We start from the raw sequence: 27,480 nt of genomic DNA on the forward strand, positions 1-27,480 counted from the left end.
TTATAATTCGTCATGAATTACTCTTATTTAGTGACAAAATTTATTTTTTTTATTACTTTTCGTCACTATAGGTTACTTTTGTTGTGTAAAATTGTTGACGATAAAAATATATTTCTCATTAAATAATTTTAAAATATTTAAAATTAATTTCTTTTAAAAAACATTTAAAATTATTTGTAACGAAAATATATTTCTCACTGATAATTTTATAATTGGTGACAAATTTTTTTCATATTAAAAATCTCAAAATTTTGGCGTCACCCAAAAAAAATTAGAGAAAAAATCTTTGGTGACGAAATTTAATTTTTCTTCACCTAAAAATAAGTATTTATTAACGAAAATAAATTTCGTCACCTATTATTTTTACTTTTTATTATATGTGACAAAATTTATAATTCATGACGGATTATTCTTATTTAGTGACGAAATATTTTTTTCACTACTTTTCGTCACCATAAGTTTAGAGAGTTAATTAACTTGTATTTTTGTTTTAAGAGAGAGAGAGAGAGAGAGAGAGAGGAGAGAAAAATTGATAAACAAAAATAAAGGGGGAAAAAAGTTAGTAGTCTATTTTTTCCATTACCGCCCAATATGTTAAAATTTTTCCTCTAAAATTGGTGACAATATAATTTCCTCACTAAAATGTCTCAAAATATTAAAAATTATTAGTGATAAAAATATATTTCTCACCAAATGGTCTTAAAACATTTAAAATCAAGTTTCTCAAAAAAAAATATATACAAAATTATTGGTGACGAAAATGTATTCCTCGCTAATAATTTTATAATTGGTGACAAATTTTTTTCTCACCAAAAGTCTAAATTTTTGGCGCCACTCAAAAAATATTAGCGGGAAAACCTTCGGTGACGAAACTTAATTTTTCCTCACCTAAAAAAAAGTATTTGTTGACAAAAATAAATTTCGTCACCTATTATTTTTATTTTTTTATTATACGTGACAAAATTTTATAATTCGTCACGGATTATTCTTATTCAGTGACAAAATTTATTTTCTTCACTACTTTTCGTCACCATAGGTTACTTTTGTTGTAGTGGACCCTAAGAGAACATAAACTTTATGCAAAACTAACTAAATGTGAATTTTGGCTAGACAGTGTGATGTTTTTGGGATATGTGATCAGTAAGGATGGAATTTCAGTAGATCCACAGAAAATTGAAGCAGTAGTGAACTGGCCTAGACCGACAAATGTTACCGAAGACCGAAGTTTTTTAGGCTTAGCCGGGTATTACAGAAGGTTTGTCAAAGACTTCTCCAAAATTGCCCTACCACTGACACAGCTGACTCAGAAGGGGATATCGTTTGACTGGACCGATCAGAGGGAATCAACTTCTCAAGAGTTGAAAACTCGCCTAGTGACTGCACCGAATCTCACCTTACCCTCAAGTACGGATGGTTATACTGTATATAGTGATGCTTCTCATAACGGTTTGGGATGTGTTTTAATGCAGAATGGGAAAGTGATTGCGTATGCTTCCCGACAACTGAGACCACATGAAAAGAACTACCCGACCCATGACTTAGAACTTGTCGCAGTGGTGTTTGCACTAAAAATTTGGCGTCACTATCTTTATGGGGCGACATGTGAAGTGTATACCGATCACAAGAGTTTGAAGTACTTCTTCACACAGAAAGAACTGAACATGAGGCAGCGGAGATGGTTAGAACTGATAAAAGACTATGACCTGCAAATTTTGTACCATCCAGGAAAAACTAACACCGTTGTTGATGCACTGAGTCGGAAATCAATTGGAAATTTGGCCTGTTTACTCACCGGACAGAAAGAGTTGCTATGTGACCTTGAAAGACTTGAAATTGAGATTGTTTCACGTGAACAAGGTAGAACCTTAGTTGCTATTTCTGCTCAACCGGCACTGATTGAAGAGATTAAAGAGAAACAACAACAGGATGACTTCTTGAAGAAGATCATCGAAGAACAGGAATCTAAACCGAGGCCGGATTTCAAATTTGAGAATAATGTGTTGAAATTTCAAGGAAGATTGTGTGTACCGAGTGATCCTAAACTGAAAAGAAGAATTCTGCAAGAGGGCCACAATTCAAAATTATCTATCCATCCAGGAAATACGAAAATGTATCAAGACTTGAAATTGAATTTCTGGTGGCCGGAAATGAAGAAAGAAATTGCTGATTTTGTGTCAAAATGTCTTCACTGCCAACAAGTTAAAGCTGAACATCAACGACCCGCAGGTTTACTGCAACCCTTACCGATACCGGAGTGGAAATGAGAATATATCACTATGGATTTTATTGTTGGGTTACCTCGCGCCAGTAAAGGTATGGATTCAATTTGGGTTATTGTTGATAAATTAACTAAATCTGCTCATTTCTTACCTGTCAAAACAATTTATAATGCGGACAAATTGGCTGTAATCTATATTGATGAGATTGTTAGATTGCATGGAGTGCCTGTGTCCATTGTTTCTGATAGGGACTCGAAGTTTACATCGAGATTTTGGCAAAGCCTGCAAACTGCATTGGGTACTGAATTGAAACTGAGTAATGCCTACCATCCTCAGACAGATGGTCAGTCAGAGAGAACCATCCAGACTCTGGAGGATTTACTGTGGATGTGTGTTCTTGATTTCTAGGGAAATTGGGAAAGTCATCTACCCTTAGCTGAATTTGCCTACAACAACAGCTTCCATTCAAGTTTTAGCATGGCGCCTTTCGAGGCTTTATATGGCAGGAAATGTCGATCTCCAATTTGCTGGGCAGAAGTTGGAGATGGGCCTTTGCTTGGGCCTGAGATTGTACAGGAAACCACCAAAAAAATGAAATTGATTCAACAGAGACTGAAAACTGCACAGAGCTGATAGAAAAGTTATCCGGATGTCCGAAGGCGAGACAGAGAGTACGAAGTAGGTGATCATGTTTTTGTGAAAGTGACACCGATGAAAGGGCAGACCCGTTTTGGAGTTAAAGGCAAGTTAGCGCCGAGATATGTTGGACCGTATGAGATTATTGAGAAAATTAATCCGATGGCGTATCAAGTAGCGCTTTCTCTTGAAATGGAGCATATGCATAGCGTGTTCCATATTTCAATGTTGAGGGAATACCTTCGGGATCCCTTCCATATGATTGAGCCTACCCATGTAGTGCTAAGTGATGACTACACCTATGAAGAACGGCCTATTCAGATTGTAAACAGACGGATCAAAAAGTTGAGGAATAAAGAGATTCCGCTAGTGAAAGTTGACTGGCAAAACCAAGGTGGCATGTATGCCACTTAGGAAAGGGAAGATGATATGGTCAAGAGATATCCTGAACTATTCCCACTGAACCTTGTTTTCTTCCAAAATGAAGGTAATTCGAGTTTGAAGGACCAAACTCTTTATAAGGATGGGAAGTTGTGACACCCCCCACCAATGCTTACTGATAACACTACTGATTAGTGCTAATCTATGATTAAGCATGTTAATTGACTGACTGAATGAATTATTAAACTGATTGATTGATTGTGCTAGTTTGAATGCAATTCTATCTGTTGACTGTTAAATTATCTGTTCATGTTTTATGTTTTAAACTGCAAATTGAAGGCCTTATCGGCGGCCGAATCTGAAATTGATTGATGTTTTGTTCTAATTAAGATTTATATGATTTTATGGTATATTTAATTGAAATGTGATTTGGTATGATTAAATTAGATTAAATATTGATAAATTACAAGAGTTTGCCTTATTTACAACTTTGTCACTTAGTGGCCCACTTCATATCATATTTTGAGGCTTGAATTACACATTAGATACATCATTTCCTCAGCCATTCCATGAGACCAAAACCGACTAGAGAGAGAGAGTTAGGAGAGCTTGGTTTCAACAAAGTTTTGCTTGGAGACTTGAAGAAATTGTAAAGAATTTGTACAATTGAGCTTATATCCTTGAGTTTAAAGACCTAAGGTTAGAACTCATCTCCTTGGTTGTGAGTTTAAGTTGTGCCTTGCATGGTCTATGTTAATTTTGAAGTTTAGAGCCAAGATATGGCTTAATGTGTTGAATTAAGAGTTTAATTCTTGCATACATGTATATATTTTGAAGTTTTGAGGTTGTAGTTCATAAATTCCTCACATGCATGTCCATATCTTGAGTATAGTCCATGAATTCATCTTGTTATAGAAAGAATTGGCTCATTGTTCATGTTTTGAAAGCTTGAAGTTGATTAAATTCATGCATGTTATGTTTTACATCATGTTCATGGAATTTGTTTGAATTTGTGTCCAATTGAATTACCTTTGGGCCTTGATTTTACAAATTGAGCTTTGAATCATGTTAAACTATGAATTTGCAAGTGTTTTCCAGAAAATTGGCCCAAGAGGATCGAATTTGATGCATTAAAACTTGATTTTGAGCTTGAGGTTCAAATCTGGAAATTCCAGATTTTGGACTCCCGCTCGAGCGGGGTAAGTGGCGCTCGAGCGGAAAATTCGTGTATCCAGCACTTTTGTTGTGTTTACAGTCCGCTCGAGCGGGGTTTTGTACGCTCGAGTGAGGACTTGTGTCACACGCTCGAGCGGGTGTCGAGCCCCCATCGAGCATGATTTTCACACATCCAGTACTTTTACAGTCCGCTCGAGCAGGAAAGTTTACGCTCGAGCAGAGCCTTTTGTTTGCATGTCCGCTAAAGCGGGGAAACCCACGCTTGAGCGGGACCTCTGTTTTCTGAAAATTCTGAAAATATTTTTAAAGTACATCTTTGCATCCTCATTCCATTCTAGGCATTCTTGGACCTAGTTTAAGGCATCTTAATGAGGGTATTGATGTAGAACCACACTGAGACAAATTAGGGATTAAGTTATTATTTCCCAACTATGTAGCTTAGTGTGTGTTCACTCTGTAACTATGTAGGGTTGGCATCCGAGGACGCGTACTAGCTTATTTGTAGCCAAGAACTCTGTGAGTAACAATGTTGTAAAGATATGTTCAATTGAGATTATTTTCTGAACAAATGACTGTACTGCTTTATGAAATGACACTGTTTACTGAATGAATGTTTGTCCTATTTGTGAACTGTATTCGTGGCATCCATAGCAATATACTATTACTGAACTGTTACTGCTACTGTTACAGAGATCTCTGTCGGTTCCCATGTTTGGAACCACTACTGTTACTGATATGATGGCCATCATTGACTGCTCGGTCTATTAAGACCTACTGTACTGCTTTGCCATTGGATGTACCATATATGACTATTATAGTTTCTGAATGACTGTTATGGCATGAATTATGAGCCACAAACTGAATGACTGATATACTGTTTAAATGACTGTTTTCAATACTAAAAGGTCATTCATTCTTAACCTCTTTACGCATATGTTATTCACTGGGCTTTAGCTCACTACTCATATATATATGCAGGTGTTCAGGCACCGGACCGTTGCTAGGGGCGTCAAGCTTAACTCCTGTTTTGTCAAGCGAACCTTTGTGCCTCACTTTGAGGTTCCAGAACTGTTCAAGCTGAGGCTGCTTGGGGTGTTTGAGTTTTCCCCCTCTTTGTTTATGTTCTGTATAGACTGAATGATGTTGTACTGTACTGTTCTAATAGGGATTAAGTCCCTGTCCTGAATGATTGTATATATTGTACATACTGTTTTGGTACTGATTGTACATGTGAATTGAAAAGTCTTTTTTGCATACAAACTGTCACAACTCATTGGACATCTTTTAATTACTGTTTTGGCTTCCACCAGCCCTTGTACTCTGTATTACTGTATTACTGTTAAGAAGGCCTTTGGTAATCTCGGATTACTGGTTGATTACAGTACTAAACCCATAGGGGTGGGTTTGGGTCGTGACACACTCTGTTTAGCACCTTGTAGTAAGGGTAAATGAGGAATACCCCAATGTGGAATTGACTAAAATGCCCAAAACCCTTACTATGTTGATGTTTTTTTTCCCTTCAAACAAATCGGAATCGAAGAGACATGTATGGAAATTTTAACAGCACGCCGATGTTAATGGCGTAATGTTGGGCAGGGCAGTTGAAGATTCTTTCTTGGCAATGTGAAATCCTTGTGGATTGGGACAATAGAATACGAATTTGCATTTTACCCTAAAACCTAGCAAATACGCAACCCCTTCCATGTTGATAAATCGGCACGGCGGCTGTTGTGTTTTGGAGCAGCGACCGAAAAACCTTCATAATCCGGCGGAAATGACTGTTTTTGGCAATAATGGCTCCAAGTATGTTAATCATTTGTATACATCAACCCTTGATTTCGTTTGTGTTGGTCCGGTTGAGCTTTGCCAAAATTGTGATGTGTGTGATTTTCAACTTACTGTAGACTGTTGTGGATTTGATATAGAGTTGTTGATATGGAGGATTTTGTGAAATGCATGCTTGTTACATAGGGTAGTTTGTCAATGTTGTTGGCACGTTAAGGGTTGTGAATTTGTTGCGTTCCGTCTGATAATTTGGTAATGTTGATCTGGTAAATGTAAATGCGATGGTAATGGAATTTTGTGATTGGGTGTGTCCTGGAATTTTTTGTTGGGGGGGGGGTAGATGGTTTTGCTATTTTTTTGGTGGTGCATATTGTCCTGTGTTTGTGGGGGTTTGTGTATGGTGTTTGTGGGGTTTTTACATTGAATGCAATAGTAATGGTGTTCAGAAGATGTGTCACTGGTGTACTAGCATATTTGAGATAGGTCATTTTGTGTGGGTGTTTTTTGTTGGTGTGTGATAAGTCGTCATGATGTGATGAAGTGTGATAGACAACATTCAAATCCAAACAAAGTAATCAGATTTTGTGTATGGTTTTTAAATGAATGAACGTCGTTTGGTTAGCGTTATTGTAATTGTTGTCTGGTGTTGCAGGAATGCATAATTATGGTTCGTTGGGTTTGTATCTAATGTAGTTCAAAATAGTTAAATTAGTGTGTTGGAAAGTGATAATGCCTTGTTTTTTTATGGTGTTGCATGTAATACGACATCATGGTGTGGTATGCAATGGAAGGCTTAAATAATGTTGGTGTGACGTGTTAATGTTATGTGCATGTTTTAGGTTTCTTCTATGACATGGTGCGTGAAAGTATGAGTTAATTTGGTGTTTTGTTTGATGGTGAAACGTGTGGTGGTGTTGATTGGTGGGGTATGCTGTACTAATGTTATGCATGACGTTTTGCGTGTGTTGTTGGTAGTTTTAGTTTGTCCCTGATAATTTGCATGTAACACATGTTTCAAGTAGCAGTGGCAGTAGGAATGGTAAACGGAACATTGGCACGAGGTCACTGCAAATGTCGACAAGGTTGGCCACGAAAAGGCAATCAAAGTTGTCATTCAAGAAACAAAAAGAAGCCAGTGATACTGTTATAAAAGCTGATGTTGATTCGTCGAGGTTAATGTACCAATCCAACATATCAGGAGTGATTAGCACAGTGCTTGAATTGGAATTACGTGATGGACACATTAAACAATTGCAGAAAACCCTGTTTTGGGTGATGATTGATGCTATTTGTGTTCACGAGCTTGATCCGAAATCGTTCAAGAAGTGTGATGCCACGGTATGTCGAATTATACAAACTTACAACCCCGAAGATGAGAAGTTCCACATTGGTGAAGCTAAGTTACCATTGCGGAACAACGACATCAGGTTGATATTTGGGGTACAATGTGGGAAGGAGAAGTTGGATTTGGCATAAGGTGGGAAAGGGCCTTTCGATTTCATGCAAAGGCGTTGCACAAATGTTAGTCGGATATCTTCAAAAGTTATAAAGGATTTGCTGGTAGAAGCAATCTGTGGTCGTACAGAGCGTGACGAAGAAGACGTGGCGAAACTACTGTGTCTTTACATTTGTGCAAAGTTATTTTTCGCAACCACCGGCGAGCATATAGGTTGGGCCTTTGTTTGTGTAATCGACAAACTGGACACGTTAAGATAGGATGACTGGACTGCAACGATTAGGAACACGTTGATTGGTTCGCTAAATAAGATGCACAATAAGCCAGAGAAGGTGACTGGTCATATCGTTGCTGGTATGTACAATACCAATGGGCCGAGCACATACATGATTCAATAAAATAAGCCTAGTCTTTTGTCATTATGCGTATATTTAATGGTTGTTTGATATTTTGATTTCAATTTCTAATTTGTGATCATTCGACCATCACCACCCCAGAACGCCCTATTGTGACACCAAGGTTTTGTCGATGGAACATTGGAGCAGCTGTGGGGAAACTGAAAGTAATATATTTGTCAGTAGAAGGTAGCATTGAGGTATGGAATAAAATTATTTCCATTTTTTTTTCTTTTTTCAACGCATACATTGAAGTTTATGTGTGTATTATTTTTTATTTTTCCCAGGTGCAGTGTAGGAAACTTGTTGGGGCAATTACTAAGTGTCATATTTTGAAACTGGCTGCTGTTGCGAATGAACCAAAAGAAGGTGGTAGAATTACGATGGATGTGGATCCAGCTAACGTGTACGATGGGCGTGGGGCTGTTGTTGAGACAAATGATGTGGGCAGCGTGGAGCCAAGCTTCAATTGTTGGCAACCAGATACACCGAATGGTGGTACCATCAAAATGGAAAGGGGAGATGATTATAAGAATAAGAATACTGGTACACCAACCAACAAGGAAAAAATGGGTAGTAAGATGGTGGCAGGTGGAGAAGTGTGGCCAATATTGTTCCTGGATCTTCCAAACCGGTCTAGCACACCGGATGATGAAGCCCTTGGTGAAGAACCAGGGGGGGTGAATGACGAGTTAAGAACTTGTAACGTCAGAATTACTGAGTTGGAGAGTGAAATCAAGAGTAAAGACGCACGGTTACGTGAATTGGAACATCGTGTCAAAACGATAGAGAAACTGAGAGGCATGCTGCTAATTTGTTTGTAGACTTAAATAGTGTGATTGTCAAGAAGGATTCTAAAATTGCTCGATTCAGTAAGCTGGTTGATCGATTGGAGTCAAATATAAGCAATTTGGAGGATAGTCTTGATGATCTTGAGGTGCACGAAATTACGCAATGTGTTGTCAATGATGGAACCAATCAGTGAACACCGAGTAACAGTCTTTCAGGGAAAGTGAGTGGTTCTGGCAACGTGACGAGTGGCAAAAGTGCGCACCAGTCTTATGTCTTGCAGGCTAAACCAAAGACGTTGGCATCACCGAATTAGAAATTATTGAGAAAGAAACTGGGATTGAAGATTTGACGGTCGACTTTGCCCATGAGAATGTACGTTCGACTATGGCAGGGGTGGAGGGTAGCTGCAGTCCCCGAAATGCACAGTCAGTGTTAGGTGGAAATGTAAATGTTGGCACAGCTGTCGCCGGCGTACAAGCTGGTTATAAACACATTACTGCTGCGACAAATTCTAGGCCGAAAATGACGTCACTGGTTAAACGAGTGAAGAACAAGGCAAGACGGGAATTTAGGTTGTCTAACTATGAATATCTTGGCATATTTGGATGACCACAAGTAAGTGCCAATGTGAGACTAGGTAAATTGTTTGAGCCCGGGGTGATTTACAGTGTTGAGGACGTCGAGGTGGAGAGTAAAACCTGGCATGGTTTTGGTATGAATAGAAGGCACACTGTGTGGAACATGTTAAAGGATGAAAATAGGCAACTACTAGAGAGAATGTACAGTTTAGAGGGGGATGGGTAAGTTGTTCGTATGGAATATTGTACTCTTTTACATGTAGAAGTTGTAAATGCTGTATTATAGTGGTTGTTAAATTTGATTTATGATGTACAGGTTAATAGTATAGGATGGTGGACACAATGGAATACGAGTGCATTTCACAGACATCAAAGATTTGGTGCAGCAGAACTCCATCCATGGGAATGTAAGCTGGTCTCGTATAATTTACCATTGAAGATTTTTTTTTTAAAAAAAAAAAACCTCTCATACACATGTAAATATTGTTTCATTCGTATCGCGGTTGTGACGAAATGACAGATATATTTAATAACACACCATTACGAATATGTAAATGCATGCACTCCCAACTTGATGGTAACAAAATGCTAGTAGCACATAGTGGACATAAATTTACAAATTGTTATTACTAGTGCACTGGAATAGTAATGGGTAACATATGGTGTAGGTAATCGATGCATACGCTGATATGTTGACTGAAATGCATAAGATGGTGTGTGGAAGACCAGAATATGGAATATGTGGGCACAACATACATTTACACTAGTGTGTGTTCGGCATGTATCACGACTATAGCTTGTTTACAAGAAATCTAAAAATAATATTTGTTGTAATGAAATCTGATATGGCTGGGTTGGTTTTGGACAATTGTGCAAGATATGATGGGAAACAGTAACGCTATATCACAAACGAAGTACTTGAACGTACACATGAAGACTGCGTGAGGTTGCAAATACACACTTTTCCCAATCTACAATGCCAACCATTGGACAGTCATGGCATACAATTCAGAAAGTGGGAATTGGAAACATCACAACGCCATGAGGCCAAGACGTGGAGTGTGTAATGAGCATTATAATGAGGCTCTAAAAGTTATAAGTACAGCAATACCAGTAATAGTTTGTAAATAAATGTTTGTCGAATTGTAGTGGTGGTGCAATGGTAGTTTATCAATCTTAGTTTTGTATGTGCACGGTTGACGAATTGTAATTTTGGAAGTTTTAATGTTAACCTGTATGCAGCTAAACTAACATGTGAAAAATCAACAGAAACAATGAGTGGCCGACCAGCACAACAAATTCATGAAACCAAGAGTTACAGCTGAGGGCGTTGGGGTAGACTTTTTTTATGGCACTTTTGTACATGTTGTGAATTGTCCGCAACAAGTTCTAGAGTCGTAAGTAATGTTTATATTAGATTGAGTTAATTGTTTTGATGATGTATTGAGTAAGTGACGTTGGTATCGGTGTTTGTGAGTGCAGGTCGGATTGCAAAATTTTTGTGTGCTTCATTATCAGGCAATACATTCGTGGGGCAGAAGTCAACACTACCATGGACGGTCTCACACCAACTGGCCTACGTGCTGCGATGGTGGACATGTTCTTCAATGACTTAGGCAGAGGACTCCGTGGGAGGACATTGTAAGAGGTGTTCACGTTACTCATTCCAGAAGGTGCAACAACATGATTACGATGTTTTATTTTTGAAGTTTTATGGACGTACATAAATGTTCTGTTAATTTGTGAAAACAGAACGTTAGGACAGAAAAACTGGTTGGGTAGTTGTCCTATGTTACTTTATTGTCATGCTAAAGGTTATTCTTTACATGGCTACTAGTACGTCATTGTCCTTTCGTTACCGTATTCTTGAGATGTGATGGTAATGTCCGAGTAATGTAAATAGTATGTTACATTTTAATGTGCATGTGCAGAACATTATTTTTTAATGCCATATGGACCTTTGTACGCAAATATGGTATGATCTATACAGAAGTTAACATGTCGACAGTAAGTTTGGGAAACTTGTTTTGCCACCATGGGATTAAACGTGGTTTGATCTATACGGAAGTTGACATGCAAAGACAATACACACGTCGGCCACGTATTTAATATGGCATGACAGTAGATTAATTTGCCATTGACATTTTAATTATAATTATAGAGACACTATTTCACCGTAACATAATATTACATTAGCATTTGAATTATTTAAAATTGTGGGTTTTGGATTCATGTTTTGTATGATGTACACAGATTTGCAAACAAACACCCAAACATAAAATTCCATTGCCATTCCGATTATTTGAAACAGTGGGTTTTGGGTTAATGTTTGGTATGATGTGCACAGATTTGAAAACAAACGACACCCATTTGTGTTACGGTACAGCTACATGAAAGTGATGCCATAATGTAATGACCACGATAGTTGGGTGTTAAAGGTGCAGTGTGTGATTGTTCAACAGTGGAAACTGAAATGATAGCTGGGCTAGAGAAAAGTATATATCCTACCAAATTGATTAAACCTATAACAGAAAGTAAATGATTGATTAAAAACAATGTGGAAAACAGTTCGAAAAACAAAATACCCTAATCTAACATAACCCTAGTTTGTCAGAAAAAAAATTAAATCATATGGCAGACTGTCTATAACGGCTCTTTGCATGTCTTTCTATTGTGATTGCCCAATTTTCTGCAATGCCAGCAACGCATACGTTGCACTATCTCACCCTTAGACGGAATTCTTTCCATTTGGGCTTACCGGGAGGATGCTTGACCATCAGCGGTGCTATTAAATATTTAGTTGGGTTAAACGTCGGCCTCTCCACTGTTGGGATGGGATATATTGTTCTACTATAAATAGCTCGAAATGTATCGATGTAGAATCCATAGTCTATCGAATCGCAAATGTTTCTTCCACAATTACGGAATGCAACGACAGTATGGGAACACGGGAACCTATTTATTAGCCACTGAAAACAAGAACATGTCTGCTTGACGACATCAACCAACACCGATGGATGGGAGTGAACCTCGTACACATCATCATTAGCCTGGCTCACACACCATGCCTTGTTGTCGTTATACGCCGTCACTAATTTTTTCTCCATTTTAGGACATATTACACCGGCCCATTTAGTGCATTTAACTCTGCGTTCTGACATCTGCTCCATTATTTGACTCCTTATCATATCAACCAATCTAGTAATAGAAAGAATATGGGCCTCACCTACCTAATTGTTGAAAGATTCAGCAGCGTTTGAGCACATCTTCTCGTACCATCGGCCCCTAAAAAATAACCAAAGTCAATGTGTACGAAGATCATCAATGATAATGACAATAAAACATATTACAAAAAAACATGCGGAAATTGAAATTACGCCATAACCCATTAAGCGGATCGTGAAGTACCTGAAATACGTATTAGACCAGTGTTTTGGGTGCAAGTCTTTCATAAAATCTTCAATCACAGCTGGGTTGGACTTCTTCAATACCTCCAATTTCTCATTAAAACAAGTAACAGTGGGCGCGTAGGCGCATTCTCGTAACTTGCGCATCAACCCAATTTTGTGCAATGCATTAACATATTTCATTCAATCCCTCAAGTTCATTTGGAGATTCAACAAACAATATACATGATGTGTTGAAGGGAAAATTATTGGCATAGACTATAATAATCCGACGTGACGGTCAGATACGAAAGTTAATGTCCGCCTGCTTCCAACAACTTCTTTCAAATTACACAGAAACCGTTCCTAATTGGCTGAATTCTCATAATCAACAATAGCAAAGGCTACCGGAAACAATCCTAGGACCAAACATGCAACATAAATAGTTTGCCATGTATAAAGTTGTACAACCATCCACACAAAATAAGTACGACAGATTTTGAAAAAGCAAAATAAATAAGCCTACCATTGTGTTTTACATTATTGTACAGTTCAATTTGAGGACATCCAATGTTGATTTTTTTTTTTTTTTTATAAAAAAACTCATTTGGAACATATGAAAATGGAACTAGCTGTTTACTAGTACATGCACAAAATGTGAAATAAGAGGACACACTATTACCTTGATTGGCGTCTTTAGCAGTAGCCTCAAGCAAATTACCTTTAAACCTACCTTTCAAAAACGTTCCATCCAAGAATAGCAAAGGTCGACAATGATTGAACCCATCTATACAAGCGCAGAATGATATGAAATACCTAACAAACCTCCCGGTTTTCTGGTCAAACTCAAGGTTAATGTAACTGTTTGGGTTTTTTTGCATAACGGAATCGTTATACCACCTGAGTTGGTCGAAGGACATAGCGTGATCCCTGTACACTTCGCCTCTTGCTTTCTCAACACCCAACCATGCCACCCGGTAACTAATGTCCAAACTATACTCATTTTTCAAATTAAACACAACATCAGTAGAGCGCGTCAATGGCTGATCGCACATCCAATCCGCAATAATAATAAACACCAAATCAGACCTCGAACGAGGGTTCCTACGTACAGCAGCCCCACAAGTATGCACACTATCGAACCTCTTACTACATAACATCCCATTTAACGGTAACATCCTCGCATGAACTGACCACGAACAATCTGTTGCCGCCGCAAACTTACACACTACTGTAATTCGAACGGAATCATTTTGAACATACTTGAATTGAAATCCACATTCCATGGCATACTCACATAGAACTTCACAGAATTCAGTTGCTCCACCATCAAAACATTGTCCCATATGGCAAATCCCATACGCCCATTACACTGACAAAAACGTCTTCGATCTGTTCGGACAGTATATCGATAACAAATCCATCTGGTCATCCACGCAACCATTCCTACTAGCATCCCGGGAAATTCCCCCATCCTTCGTGGAATCCAGCACACCACAATTACCCCCTACACCAACATTACGTTTCTGAATGAGGACCTCAATGTGGTTTATCCCAAACGACTTAGCAAGGCATAACATGTTTTGAATATCGTTGTCATTATCCACCTTAAACTTCTTATACCTGGGAACATCGAACAACAAACACACTGCCCTTAGTACCAGTCCATCGAACTTCCCACAAATATCATCAACAATCTGTACGAATGACGAATCCTGATGCAACCGAATAACGACATTGACTAAACCATAAGAACACACCAACAATATCCCTCCGCCATACCTGTGAACATTTGTTGAACCCATTACTATGGCAACATACCTAGGAAAAACATAATAGAACACTTATTCTTTACGTGAAATTGGTGTAATTAATCGAAGCCATCCCACTAACAGATCATAGAAATGGGGAAAAAATAAAAAATAAAAAATAAAAAAAACAACCACACACCTGTTTGGATGCCTTAACCACAGTGGTCCAAACACAGCAAGACAACACCTTCAACTGTACAGTTACAGTGCAACGAAAAAGGGTGCTCACCGGAAAAAATGACGCCCACCACCGGGAAAAATGACGCCCACCATTTTCTGTCTCCAAAAAATAATGAAAACAATGTTAATCAATAAAAAAAAAACCCCCAATATGTTAACATTGAGAAAAATGACGCACACCACCGGAAAAAACGGTGCTCACCGTTTTCTGTCTCCCAAAAAACAATGAAAACAATGTTAATCAATAATAAATCCCCATAATACGTTAACATTACCTAACCAAAATGAAAACATAATCAAATGTTTAAGGAAACAATCATGCAAAGGGTATTGATGTAAAAACAAATGGAATCAAATCACACCCCCAAAAATCTGCCAACAAAATATGACTAAATGGTATACAAAAAAACTTTAAAGACTAAATGGTTTAACTTTTCTCTGGATAGGATTTATGAATAATTTTTCCCTATTATTTATAACTAAAAAATTTACCAAGCAAGTTTTTATGATAATTTTTAAAATTTTTGTTAATATAAACTGAAAACTGAAAATAAAATAATTACCAAACAAAGCCTTAGTAACTAGTTTAAATTTCGAAATAATTCTTTCACATGATTAGTAAATTTAAAGTTCGATGGAAATAATTTTAAACCTAGGATGTTTAAAATACTTGTTTTTAATTCATAGTACCATCGGACTTTAACTTATGTGCAGTCCATCGCAACCTTACAAGCAAGGTTTTAAAAAAAGACCGCAACCGTTACATGACGCCGTTACGTAACGGTTGTGGTAGTTACCGCCACCCGTTATGACTGCTTTTGCAGTATGATTGAGATTCACAGGTGTGTCGGCCGTAGCAGTTGTCGTAGCGGTCGTAACGGCGTCGTAACAGCCGTAACGGCCTGTTACGCACCATTACGTAACGATTCCGAATTGCTTCTTTTGAAAAAAACACAAAAAAAAAGCTGAAAATGGGGGAAGAGGGATAGAGAGAAGACGGAAGATAAAGAGAGAAGATGGAGGACCAAGAGATAAAGAGAGACGAAGGAAGATGAAGAACATATTATTGATTTATTGAAACTGTAAGACCTATGCTATTCTATTCAGCTGCTATCACTCAACCATTTTGTTTGTGTGTGTCTATCTATTTGTTGTTTGAAAATAATAATAATAATAAGTGTGGTCATTATCTATTTGGCTTGGTTAAAATATGTATATATATATATATTTAAGCTCTTATTTATTTTCTTACTTTTGTCATTATTTATCTTATATATAATAGTTAGTAATTGATTTTTTGTATAATATAAAGTCATTAATTATTAAAATAAAATGTAAAAAACTCAGTTTATAGTGATTTAAAAATTTGAAATATATTGGATCATACTTAAAAATTTACAAAAATTGATCAGTATTTATTTTAAACTCAATAAATATAATCATGGAAAAAAAGGGTCTGGCTTTGGTCCAGTCCGCCATCGGACTAGACCGTGCTGTTGGGCCCGTAGGGGCCCACCACGGGTCTCGTTTTGAAAATCTGAACCGTTTAATGTGTAGAACTCGTCGAGTGCTATATGCTTGTGAAAAATCACATTGATCGGATATCAATAGCTATGTGATCAAATCAGTTTTGTATAAAAAAAAAATGGACGGTGAATAAATTAATGGTTGATAAAAAAAACTGTTTTGATCACATAGCTATCAATATCCGATCAACGTGATTTTTCACAGCCATATAGTACTCGACGAGTTCTATACATTGAACGGTTCATATTTTCAAAACGGGACCCGTGGTGGGCCCCCACGAGCCCAACAGCACGGTCCAGTCCGATGGTGGATTGGACCAAAGCCAGGTCGGGAAAAAAAATATGCGTATCGGTAAGTTTTTTTCAAATTGTACGAAAAATAAAAAAATTCACGGTTTCGATTACCGCAACAGTTATGCTATGACCTTTACACTCCGCAATTGCAACTGCACTACCGCTACCGTTACGACGACCACAACCGCTTTTCACAACCTTGCTTACAAGTATTAATGGATTCAGGTGGGCTTGAGAGGCCGTCAGGCCCATGTGCAGTGGCTAAAGGCTTGAGAAGGCTTAGGGTGTACAGTAAGTTATGCTGTTCGTTGTTATGCAAGATATCTATTCCAACTATTCTAAAAAATTGTCATATACTATGAAATTGTGCCCCGAATTTTAAAACGAAAATGGATCTGATGATGTATAGATTTAAAATTTGGATGTGAGTTACACTTAAAATACAGTAATTCTACGGGTTCAGAAACTTTTTTCTAAAAAATTACCTAAACTCCAGTTGGCATGCCTCGTCACAACTGAGGGGCCCGTCTTCCGTCGCCATTCGCTAGAAGCCTCCTTCCATTGTCGAACTAAATGGCCGTTCGGGATTGGCTTTTTTAATTAATACATCTAGAAAATTGTTAAAAAAATTCATTTTGTGAGAAAAAAAAAAAAGTTAATGTTACATTTGATATTTTTAGCCTTTTTAGCAAAAGTTGTGTTTTTTTTGGGTACTGCCAGACACCCTGTAAGAAGAAATGTCATCCCGGGTCCGGAATACCAACTGCTAAGGTTTGTATAATGTAAAATTCATTATTCTTTCTTCAAAATAGGTTTTCATGGTTGATCCCAGGTCAGGAATACTAACCCTTTTTATTCTTTTTTTTTAATAATTTTTTATAGCTTTTCTTACTATGTTCTTTATGATATATACACATATATATATATATATATATATTTTTGCTTGGTGACTTGTTAGAGCATCTCCAATGGTAGTAGGCATTTTACCTATCTAAATATTACTATAAAATACACATTTTATTTTGCCTGTCAACGATTTCATGTTTCTACCCCAACCATGCTCTTTATTTTAGCTATTCATCCAAATACTATTAACTTCATAGAATGCCACGTCAGCAACAAAGATGGAGGGAAATAATCTTAATGATTAAATACATTTTGCCTAGCCTTGAAGGCTAGCTACATGTAGCTAGTGAATGTGAGTTGAGCCAAAATGCCTAAGCATATGCCTAGTGCATTGGAGTTGAAAAAAGTGAGTCATATTAGGCATTTTGACTAACAAGCATCATATGCCTAGTGGGTTGGAGATGCTCTTATCCCTTTCTTTTAATTAGTGTTTTTTGAATGTTACAAATTGGGCTAGATTAAAGATAATATTGATTAGAACACAAACCCAATCCATAGCTCACATGGTACCCACTTGAGAATTCAAAAGCCCAATCCATAGCTCACTGTAGCCACATCAGCATTAAATAATAAAACAAAAATAAAAACCTTATTGGAAAATAATTAATTAATTAATTATTGGTCACATAAAAATTATGTCGCCACAGGTAGTAAATTGTGAATAAATTTATTATGTGACGATTTCAAATATGTGAAAACTCAACATGTTTTTTGCTATAACAACATTATCAATATACTAAAATTATTTTAATTTATTATTTATGAAGTTTAAATTACTAGATTTATTGAAAATAAATTATATTAAAATAGATGTATTTCTTTTATATAATTTGAAAATTTTAAGTTTTCAAATGTTTACCCTAACAAAAATTCCTAAACCTGTCAGGAAACTTTTTTTCTATTTTCTTTTATATAATTGGACATTTACTGTTGTGAAATATTGAGATTTTCTATAATTCAAAAGAACCTTTCCTTTTCTTTTCTTTTCTTTTCTTTTCTTTTCTTTTTTTTTCCCAAAAGTTGCCAAAATTTATCGCTTCTCACGAACTAAAGTACAATAGGTTAAATTTTCACTACAATACCATATCAAAGAGTCAAAAAAAAGAAAAGAAAAGAAAAAAGTGTTATTCTTGGTTAAGTATATTACTAATGTCTAGAAAGATATTTAAAAAAGTGTCAAATTAATTGAAGTTGTCGTCAAATAACTGTATTAGAACTGTATATATTGGCGATGTTTGATACTCCTTATAAAGAGGAGGGGGATTGTTAATTTTAGGTAAGTTTGGCATGATTGAAAAAAGATAAAAAGTCAAAAAGTCATTATCCTATTTAAGTCATATCATCTTATTTAAGTCACATCACCTCTCTAACACATCACTTCAAATCCAACTCAAACCCAACCCATATTTCATAAAAAGTCAAAAAGTGCACTTATTTAAACTAGGCCTTAATATCATGATTCATGACCTATATTTTTTTTGGGTTTGCTATAAAGTATTTGATTGGAAAAATAAATAAATAAAATAAAATAATAATTGACATGGGTAAACTCATAAATATTATAGTTTACCATTTAGGGCCCAATACACAACTCAAATACTAAGGCCCAGCACTGCCGAAGCCCCACATAGCAATAAGAACCAATGACATTAAGACACATGTCAAGAGAAGGGCAAGCCACATAAGCACACAAAGATCTGCAAAGTTATTACCACGACACATCACCATTAATGAAGCCCCTCACAGCATTTATTGGGATAACCCATCTCTGTCAAGACAGAACGCCTTCACCATGAACAAGGTAAGCTAGAGCATAGACTTTCGGCCAAGGTGATAGGTCAGAAGGAACAACGAAATGATTACCAGAGGATATAAGCAGACGTCGAAGACAAGAAGAAGGTTAAGCTTTTCTATCTCTAATCTATTTACACGTTCCACTTCTCTCTCTAACTTGCTCGTCGGAGGGTTCGCCGGGGGACTCCCCGTTCCCCGTTGAACTCTTGTACAAATCTTCTAGTGGGCTTGGTCATTCGAACATAGGCTTGAGGAGCGTGGATCAGCCTGACCCGTTCCATCTGGAACCCGTTGTATCATCAGCTGGCGCCGTCTATGGGAAAGGTTTTGTTCCGCGCGCCAGTTGTGTTCATTGTCACAAGAGACCCTCTCCCAATAACCACCTCCTACCACTTGTGAAGGTGGATGGTCACAACTAAAGCCATGGCTTCTCACCCTGATGTTCCCGATGATCAAGCCGACCCTCCCAATCCAAACAACCCACCACAATATTTCATCGAGCTCACCAACAGCATTAACCGCTTGGCCGAGCAAAACTAAGCCCTGATTAATGCTCTACTCCAAAGAAACCTTCCTATACCTCCTCTACCACCTCCAGATATTCCACCCAACCAAGAACGAGCCCCGAGCCATACTACCCTGCAGCCTAACCCACCCAACTCAGAAGGCTTGCGAGCTCCCCTCCCGGATATAAACCTGCCACCCCGGGCCCCGCATCCATCGGTCCCGGTACCAACCCCCGAGGGAGAGGCTAGTAGCATCCAGCCCCCGCTCCCCTCCGGTGGTGACAACATTCCTCTCTAAGATGCAGAACTCCGAGCCATGAAGCTCCAGCACCAAGGATTCATGCAGAACATACAGTATAAACCATCCACCACGGCCAACTTGCCGTTCGTTGCCTCCATCCGGGACAAACCTCTACCCCCCAAGTTCAAAATGCCCACCATCGACTCTTTCGACGGTACAATGGACCCAGTCGATCACTTGGAGACCTACAGAACCCTCATGATCCTCCATGCATTCCCCGACGAGATCATGTGTCGGGCTTTTCCCGTAACACTCAAGGGGGTGGCTTGACTTTGGTTTAGCCAACTGCCAGCAGACTCTGTCTCCACTTTCCAGCACCTCAGTGACTCCTTCCTCAGCCATTTCATTAGAGCCCAGCGCCAGTGACGACCAGCAACCCAACTCCTCAATATCCGTCAGACCGAGGGGGATTGGCTGCGCAGTTTCATTACCTGCTTCAACACCGAAGCCTTGTAGGTAGCGGAAAACGATGACAAGGTCATCCTTATGGGTTTCATGGCCGGTCTATGGTCACCTGATTTCCGTTTCTCCCTCTCGAAAAATCCCCTAGCCTCCATAGAAACCCTACTTTCCAAAGCCCAAAAAATACATGAATGCTAAAGATTCCCTAGTCACCCGACAAGACCCAATAGCCAAAAACCCGACCCCTAGAGAGAAGAGAAAGGACTCAGAAACCAGAAATACCCAGTACACTCACCAAACACCTCAGTACAATGACCGACCACCCCGAGCCGACCGGTCGGTGTCAGCCCGACCGTCCGGCCGGTTCGAAAGATACACACCCCTCAACTCCCCCATGGAACAAGTCTTCAACCAGATTCAGCGAGATTATCCCCTCAAATGGCCCCAACCGTCGCGGTCTCCTTCCAACCAGCGAGACCAGTCCAAATACTGCCCTTCTACCAAGACCACGACCATAACACCGAATAGTATGTTAACCTCAAAGACCAGGTCGAGGGCCTGATCCGTCAAGGGCATCCCAATCGGTTCACTGAAGCTCGCCCCCAACAGAGGCAAAGGACTAACCCATCACGAACAATCGCCGGTGCACTCCTCCACGACAACTAGCACAACCCATGCTCCAGAGGGAACGAGTTCCAGAGGAAACGGGTCGGGCTGATCCACGCTCCTCAAGCCTATGTCCGAATGACCAAGCCCACCAAAAGACCTGCACAAGAGTTCAATAGGGAACGGGGAGTCCCCCGGCGAACCCTCCGACGAGCAAGTTAGAGAGAGAAGTGGAACATGTAGATAGATTGGAGATAGAAAAGCTTAACCTTCTTCCTGTCTTCGACGTCTGCTTATATTCTCTGGTAATCATTTCGTTATCCCTTTCAACCTATCACCTTGGCCGAAAGTCTATGCTCTAGCTTACCTTATTCATGGTGAAGGCGTTCTGTCTCGACGGAGAGGGGTTATCGCAATAAATGCTGTAAGGGGCTTCATTAATGGCGATGTGCCGTGGCAACAACTTTGTAGATCTTTGTCTGCTTATGTGGCTTGCCCTTCTCTTGACATGTGTCTTGATGTCATTGGTTCTTATTGCTATGTGGGGCCTCGGCAGTGCTGGGCCTTAGTTTTTGAGTTGTGTATTGGGCCCTAAATGGTGGGCTATAATCTTTATGGGCTTACCCATGTCAGTAGTCCCTCATTCCCAAGTGCAGCTTTAGTCCAACGAAGGGAATAATTAAGAAAATGTGGGTTGTGAAAGACTGGTAGGGTGAAGGTCGACCGAGAGGAGTGACCAACCTTAAGGAGGACCAACCACGAAGGGTGGCCGAGTAGAGTGACCGATCATGAGGAGGGCCGACCGCGAAGGATGGCCAACCGCGAAGGGTGACCGAGTGGAGTGACGGATCATGAGGAGGCCCGACCGTGAAGGGTGGCCGAGTGGAGTCACCGATCATGAGGAGGGCCGACCGCGAAGGGTGGCCAAGTAGAGGGACCGATCATGAGGAGGGTTGACCGTGAAGGGTAGCTGAGTGGAGGGATCGATCATGAGGAGGGCCAACTGCGAAGGGTGGGTGAGGTGGTGCGGGACTCGAGAGGCGGCGTGGTACGTGTTTGAAGTGAAGTAGAATAGACAGGGAAGGGGAAAGGGGGCAGTGGGTCGTGGTCGTACACGTGGCCGAATCTCGTAGTGTGGGAGGTTAGGTGTTGGACAAGAAGTGAAACGATAGGTCATTATAGGGTGTTGAAAAGACAGTTTTGGTAGATTTTTGAAAATTTTCAAACTGGCGAAAATTAATTGTGACCCTTGGAATACAGGCAAGCCGTGGACCTTTGGTATTATACGCTTTACCTACCTTTTTGTAAAAAATCAAAACATTCCAAGTGTGAACTCCTTTGTTGCTAGCGATACACCCTTGCAGCACTTTGTGAATTTTCTTGCGCCCGTATCTGAGGCTATTCGCAAACACACAAGAGAGGTGGCCCAAGAGGAAGCAACAAACGCAAGGGTTGATCCACAAGGCGACGACGATGCGGTGGGTTTGGCAGAACAATATCGTACGGAGCGTAGGGGGGAAGGGAGCGAGTCAAGCGATGCGGGCTCGCTCCAGGACAATAATCTCGGTTGCGAGGCCTATCAGTCAAGTGGAGCCAAACCATTGGCACACCAAACCAGATAGATCCGTATTGACAGCAAAGGAGTTGGAGGGAATAAGGAAAAGTACCAAATACCTTCGGAGATAGGGCTAAGATTGCCCACAACCACGGAAAGGGCATCAGATGTGCGGTCGGGTGAATTTAGCCTCTACGAAGAAGCATTGCGATGAGGGTTGAGGCTATCCCTCCCTCAGGTTGTGGTGGACGTGCTAAGCAAGCTAGAGGCGGCGCCAGGGCAACTGATGCCGAACGCTTGGAAGATAGTAATGGCGTGCGCGAGTGCTTAGCCACAGGCGACTGGAGGGACGACGATGACAGTAAAGGAGTTCTTCTCCTACTACAAGGCCTCCGGTCAGCAGGAGACCTGGGTGACGTTGCAAGCGATGGCGGGGAAAGGTCTGGTGGCAGGTCTTCCATCGTCAGTGAAGGGGTGGAGACCGAGATGGTTCTTTGTGACGGAGAATGGTGGGACTGGGGCGCGCACCACGTGGAAGGTCTCCACCAAATCAGTTGAACCTAAGTTGGGCGGGGAGGCTAAAGACTGAGTGAAGAAAGTGAGGGAATAGAGGGAAGAGAAAGGGCTGAGGTGGGATGAGTTGGTCCTGCCTTCGACGTTGTTCGCCTTGAAATTAGGACCGCAACCGTTGGGGGAGGACCCAGCAAGGGAGGAGCTAGAAGCGCAGAGGAAGGCAGAGGAGGAGGAGGAGAGGAGATTGTTCGCTCGAGCGGACAATTATAAGAAGGCACAACGTGGGTCTGCTCCAAAATCGATCACCAAGGAGCAAATCCGACCGCGCTCGAAGCCACTGGAGAAGAAGGATCTGGGGGGCTTTGAGCCATAACCGCCCCCAGTGGATCCTCTAAAGGAGAGGAACAAAAAGGAGATGGAGACTTTGAAGAAGAAAAAGAGGGTGAGGGAGAGCGCAGAGGAGCCCGCCGTGAAGAGGAGAAAGGAGGTGGCGGCGGAGAAGACCCCCAAAGTGGGGTAGGAAGAAGCAAGGAGGATGGAGAGTGGGGCGACTGGTCAAGGGGGCCAAGGAGGAGAAGAGCCCGTGAGTGCCATGGGCCCCAAGATGCAAGTAGAGAATGGGTCAGCTGGCCCTGAAGAGGGGGTGAAGCAGCAGCCCAAGGGGGTGGAGCAGCAGCCCAAGGGGGTTCTTGCGCCCCAATGAGAGGGGGTCAGGCTGACGACTGCCATTTATCATGCTTCAGCAGCGTCTGGGCGACTGGAGGGAGAAGGAAGCCCAGCCAGGACAGCTGTAGATCGCCTTTTGAGGGTAGTAGAAGAAACGATCGTAAGCTCTGTGGCCAGTTTTACTGAGGCTGAGCTGCTAAGGGGTCTGTGTTCCCCCCAAATGGAGGCCACTGCCTTAGTAGGAGCCCTATTGAGAAAGGTGGCGGCTGCCAAAGGCGAAGTGGGGCCACTGAAGGTAAAGTTGGAGGAGGCGAAGGCCCAACTTAAAAGTTTGAGGAGAGAAACTGCTGAATGGAGGAAGACCGCGCGAAGTGTGTGCTCTAGGGGGTTAGAAGAGGCCCAGAAGGCCAAGAAGATGCAAGTGTTAGCGATGATGCAGGGGTACTCAGCCGATCGAGCCAATGCTGAACTGCTCGCGACCAAGTTGGAGCTAGAGGTAGAACGTCGCAAGGTGGTGTCGCTCGAGTTCCAATTGGGGAACGAGCAGAAGAAGCTAGAAGAGGCCCAGGCAGCCTGCACCATCGCCAACGAACGGTGGAAGGAGGCCATGTCCAGGAACGAAGATCTTCACGCTCAGTCAATCAAAGAGAAAGAAGAGTTGGATCTGAAGATTACTGGGCTGGAGAGGACGTTGGCGGACGAGCGGGCTAAGTCGATGGAGGAGAAGGCGGGGTTGGAGAAGGAGTTGGAGGAAGAGAAGACCAAGTCGGCCTCTAAGAGGGTAGCATACCCCGACTTGTGCGTCGCAGCAGTAGAGCAGTTCAAGGGGTCTGCTGACTTCTAGATAGCAATCGATACTGCGATCGCCAGTAAATTGGCAAGGGAGGCGTCTGGGGGGGCTGGCCCGTCGGGAGCAACCGCTGGGAGCAGGAGTGAAGAAGAAGTAATCCAGAGCTTCCAGCAGTCGGACTTTTACAAACACGAGATGGCTGAGTTCTAGGATAGCGGCTGGAAGATGTTTAAGCGTAAAGCAGAAGAGCTGTTCCCAGACTTGGACTTAAGCAGTGTGAAGATTAATGAAGACGACGTGGCCCAGACCCCCTTAGACAAGGGTGTCGAAGAAGAAGACTTCGCTTCAAATGAAGAGGAATAGTTGGTGTGAACAAAATTTGTACTTAGAGTTTTGGTTGTTTGTTTTTGTTGTTTTTTTTTTTTTTTTTTTGTAGGGTTGCTGTAATAACCTCATGTATAAGTTGTGAATGAATAAAATTATGAGCTGTGTTTGTGTTTTTATGCTATTGTCTTTATTATTTGAGGATCTGCAAAGAATGAAAGTGGTGGTCTACATAGGGCTTATGTATAAGTCACTGCGAAGTTTAAAATGTAAGAAAATCTCAATGCAGAGTAAAGTTTAAAATGTAAAAAAACCTCAATGCAGAGTGAAGTTTAAAATGTAAGAAAAACTCAATGCAAGGTGAAGTTGTGAATCATGACTCAACAAGGAGCCAGTCTGACTTGGAAAACGTTAAGCCGGAATTTGACTAAGTATGGCAACTATGCCACGATCATAAAGTTGCAATAGTGGCCTTGGCCGATCTCTTCATTCGTGCTCAGTTCGGGTTGAGCCGTGTAGGAATGGCAATGGGGCAGGGCGAGGCGGGGCCGGGGATCACCCTCCCCGTCCCCGATCCCCGACGGTGATAATGTCCCCGGCCCCGATCCCCGACGGGGAGCCTATGACTGTCCCCATCCCCGCCCCCAACGGGGATCAGGTTTCCCCGACCCCGAAACTCCCCCGATCCAAATTTGTTTCAACATTCAAAACACAAAACACACACAGATACACAAAACACATACAGATCTATAGTATTTTCTTATTTTCTACAATAGATAGAAATTATAAATAAAATTTACATGTATACAGATCTATAGAAATTATAAATGAAATCAGATCTATAGATAATTACCCAGATCTATAGTATAATCACAGATCTGAGATCTCTGTGTAACGGCGACGGTGGTGACTCGATGGACAGGAAGAGAGAGGGCAGCGACGGAGGTGGAAGGGACGGCGGAGTCGACGGAGGTGGACAGCGACGCCGGCTTCGCGGACAGTGGCGGTTGTGCTGCGGAGACGGAGAGAGAGCAGAGGGTAGAGAGAGAGTGAGAGAGAGGGGGGGTCGAGGCCAGCGGCGGTGGTGATGTCGCCATCGGTGAGAGAGAGGGGTGGTCGAGGCCAGAGAGAACAATGAGAGAGAGAGAGAGTTGAAACGAGAGAGTGAGAGAGTTGAAATGCATACACGGTTTGGTTTTTTTTTTACATATATATATATATATAAGGGGTATAAAAGTAATTCTACTTTGGGGAAATTCGGGGACGGGACGGGGGCCGGGGATCGGGCCGGGCCGGGGCTTAAACACTGATCACCGTCCCCGGCCCGAAACAAATCGGGGATTGATTTTCAGATACCGTCTTCTCCTCATCGGGGGTATTTTTCGGGGAAAAACCGTTTAAATCGGGGTCGGGATCGGGGATCCCCGTCGAGCCGGTTTCAAATTGCCATCCCTAGAGCCATGATGAAATCGGTCGGGCTGCCTCTTCAAGTAACTCAGTCTGGTTGAGCTCTTCACGCTCAATCTGGCTGAGGCTTGTCATGCTCAGTCTAGCTGAGGCTTTTCATGCTCAGTCTGGCTGAGACTTGTAGTTAAGTGCTGCAATCAGGACGTTATTGAGGTACCACACAGATAATTGAGATATAAGATTGTTGTCATATAAAGTGTAACCCATTGGATTAGAAATTTACATCATGTGAGAGAAGAAGAAAAACATTCAAGTGTGTAGATTGCCAAAAAGAAAATACAAGAACTGATCAATAACAGACATAGGAATTTATTGAAAATAACGCTTGAAGTGTTCGGCGTTCAACAGATGGGGGAGGTCTCGACCTTCCATATCCTTAAGTCGGTAAGTACCCGGACGATGTCTGGCTTTCACAACGTAAGGTCCTTCCCACTTGGCTGCCAGTTTACCCTCAGTCGAATTTTTGGTGGCAAGAGTTGCTTCTCACAAAACAAGATCCCCCACTGCGAATTCCCTCGGTTGGACTTTGCGGTTATAGTGTGTTCTCATTTTCTGTTGGTATGAGGCCCGTCTAACTGCAGTGGTTTCTCGGAGCTCTTCGATTAGGCCTAGGTCTGCCCGACGCAGCTCTTCAGTTAGTTTTGGATTCGGATGTAGAACCCTTGGGGTAGGAAGACCGATTTCCACTGGGATGACCGCCTCAGCGCCGTATATTAAGCGAAATGGGGTCTCCCCAGTGGGAGTTCGAGCGGTAGTGCGGTAGGCCCAGAGTACATTCGGTAGTTCTTCAGCCCAGAGTCCCTTAGCAGCTTCCAACTTGGTTTAGATGATCTTCAGAAGAGAACGGTTGGTGACCTCAACTTGGCCATTAGCTTGGGGATGACCTGGGAAGAGAAACATGGCTGGATTTGAAGCTCTGCACAGAATTTCCTGAATTTGGCATTGTCGAATTGTTTGTCGTTAACGGAGACGATGGCTTGAGGGATGCCAAATCTGCATACGATTGATTTCCAGATGAATCTAGTTGTGTTCCGC

The 27,480-nt window shown here is 41.1% G+C and overlaps 1 protein-coding gene across 1 annotated transcript; it reads right to left on the reverse strand.

Moving 5' to 3' along the window:
• Positions 1-13,170: 13,170 nt before the first annotated feature.
• On the reverse strand, positions 13,171-14,150 carry LOC145802655 (uncharacterized). The gene is made up of 2 exons (XM_082895415.1): positions 13,487-14,150; positions 13,171-13,223 (listed from the first exon to the last, which is right to left on the reverse strand). Exons 1-2 carry the CDS (start codon positions 14,148-14,150, stop codon positions 13,171-13,173), a joined length of 717 nt encoding a protein of 238 aa, XP_082751541.1.
• Positions 14,151-27,480: the final 13,330 nt, after the last annotated feature.

This window comes from Camellia sinensis, chromosome 11 (genome assembly GCF_055761805.1).
Source record: "Camellia sinensis isolate YWXY chromosome 11, ASM5576180v1, whole genome shotgun sequence".
Taxonomy (NCBI): domain Eukaryota; kingdom Viridiplantae; phylum Streptophyta; class Magnoliopsida; order Ericales; family Theaceae; genus Camellia; species Camellia sinensis.

What these genes read in the sequence shown, in the direction of transcription:
- LOC145802655 (XM_082895415.1), bottom strand. Translation starts at nt 14,150, where the DNA reads ATGGGACAATGTTTTGATGGTGGAGCAACTGAATTCTGTGAAGTTCTA. An exon ending in TGCTAAAGACGCCAATCAAG is followed by an intron (nt 13,224 to 13,486) that starts GTAATAGTGTGT and finishes GTTTGGTCCTAG; the next exon opens with GATTGTTTCCGGTAGCCTTT.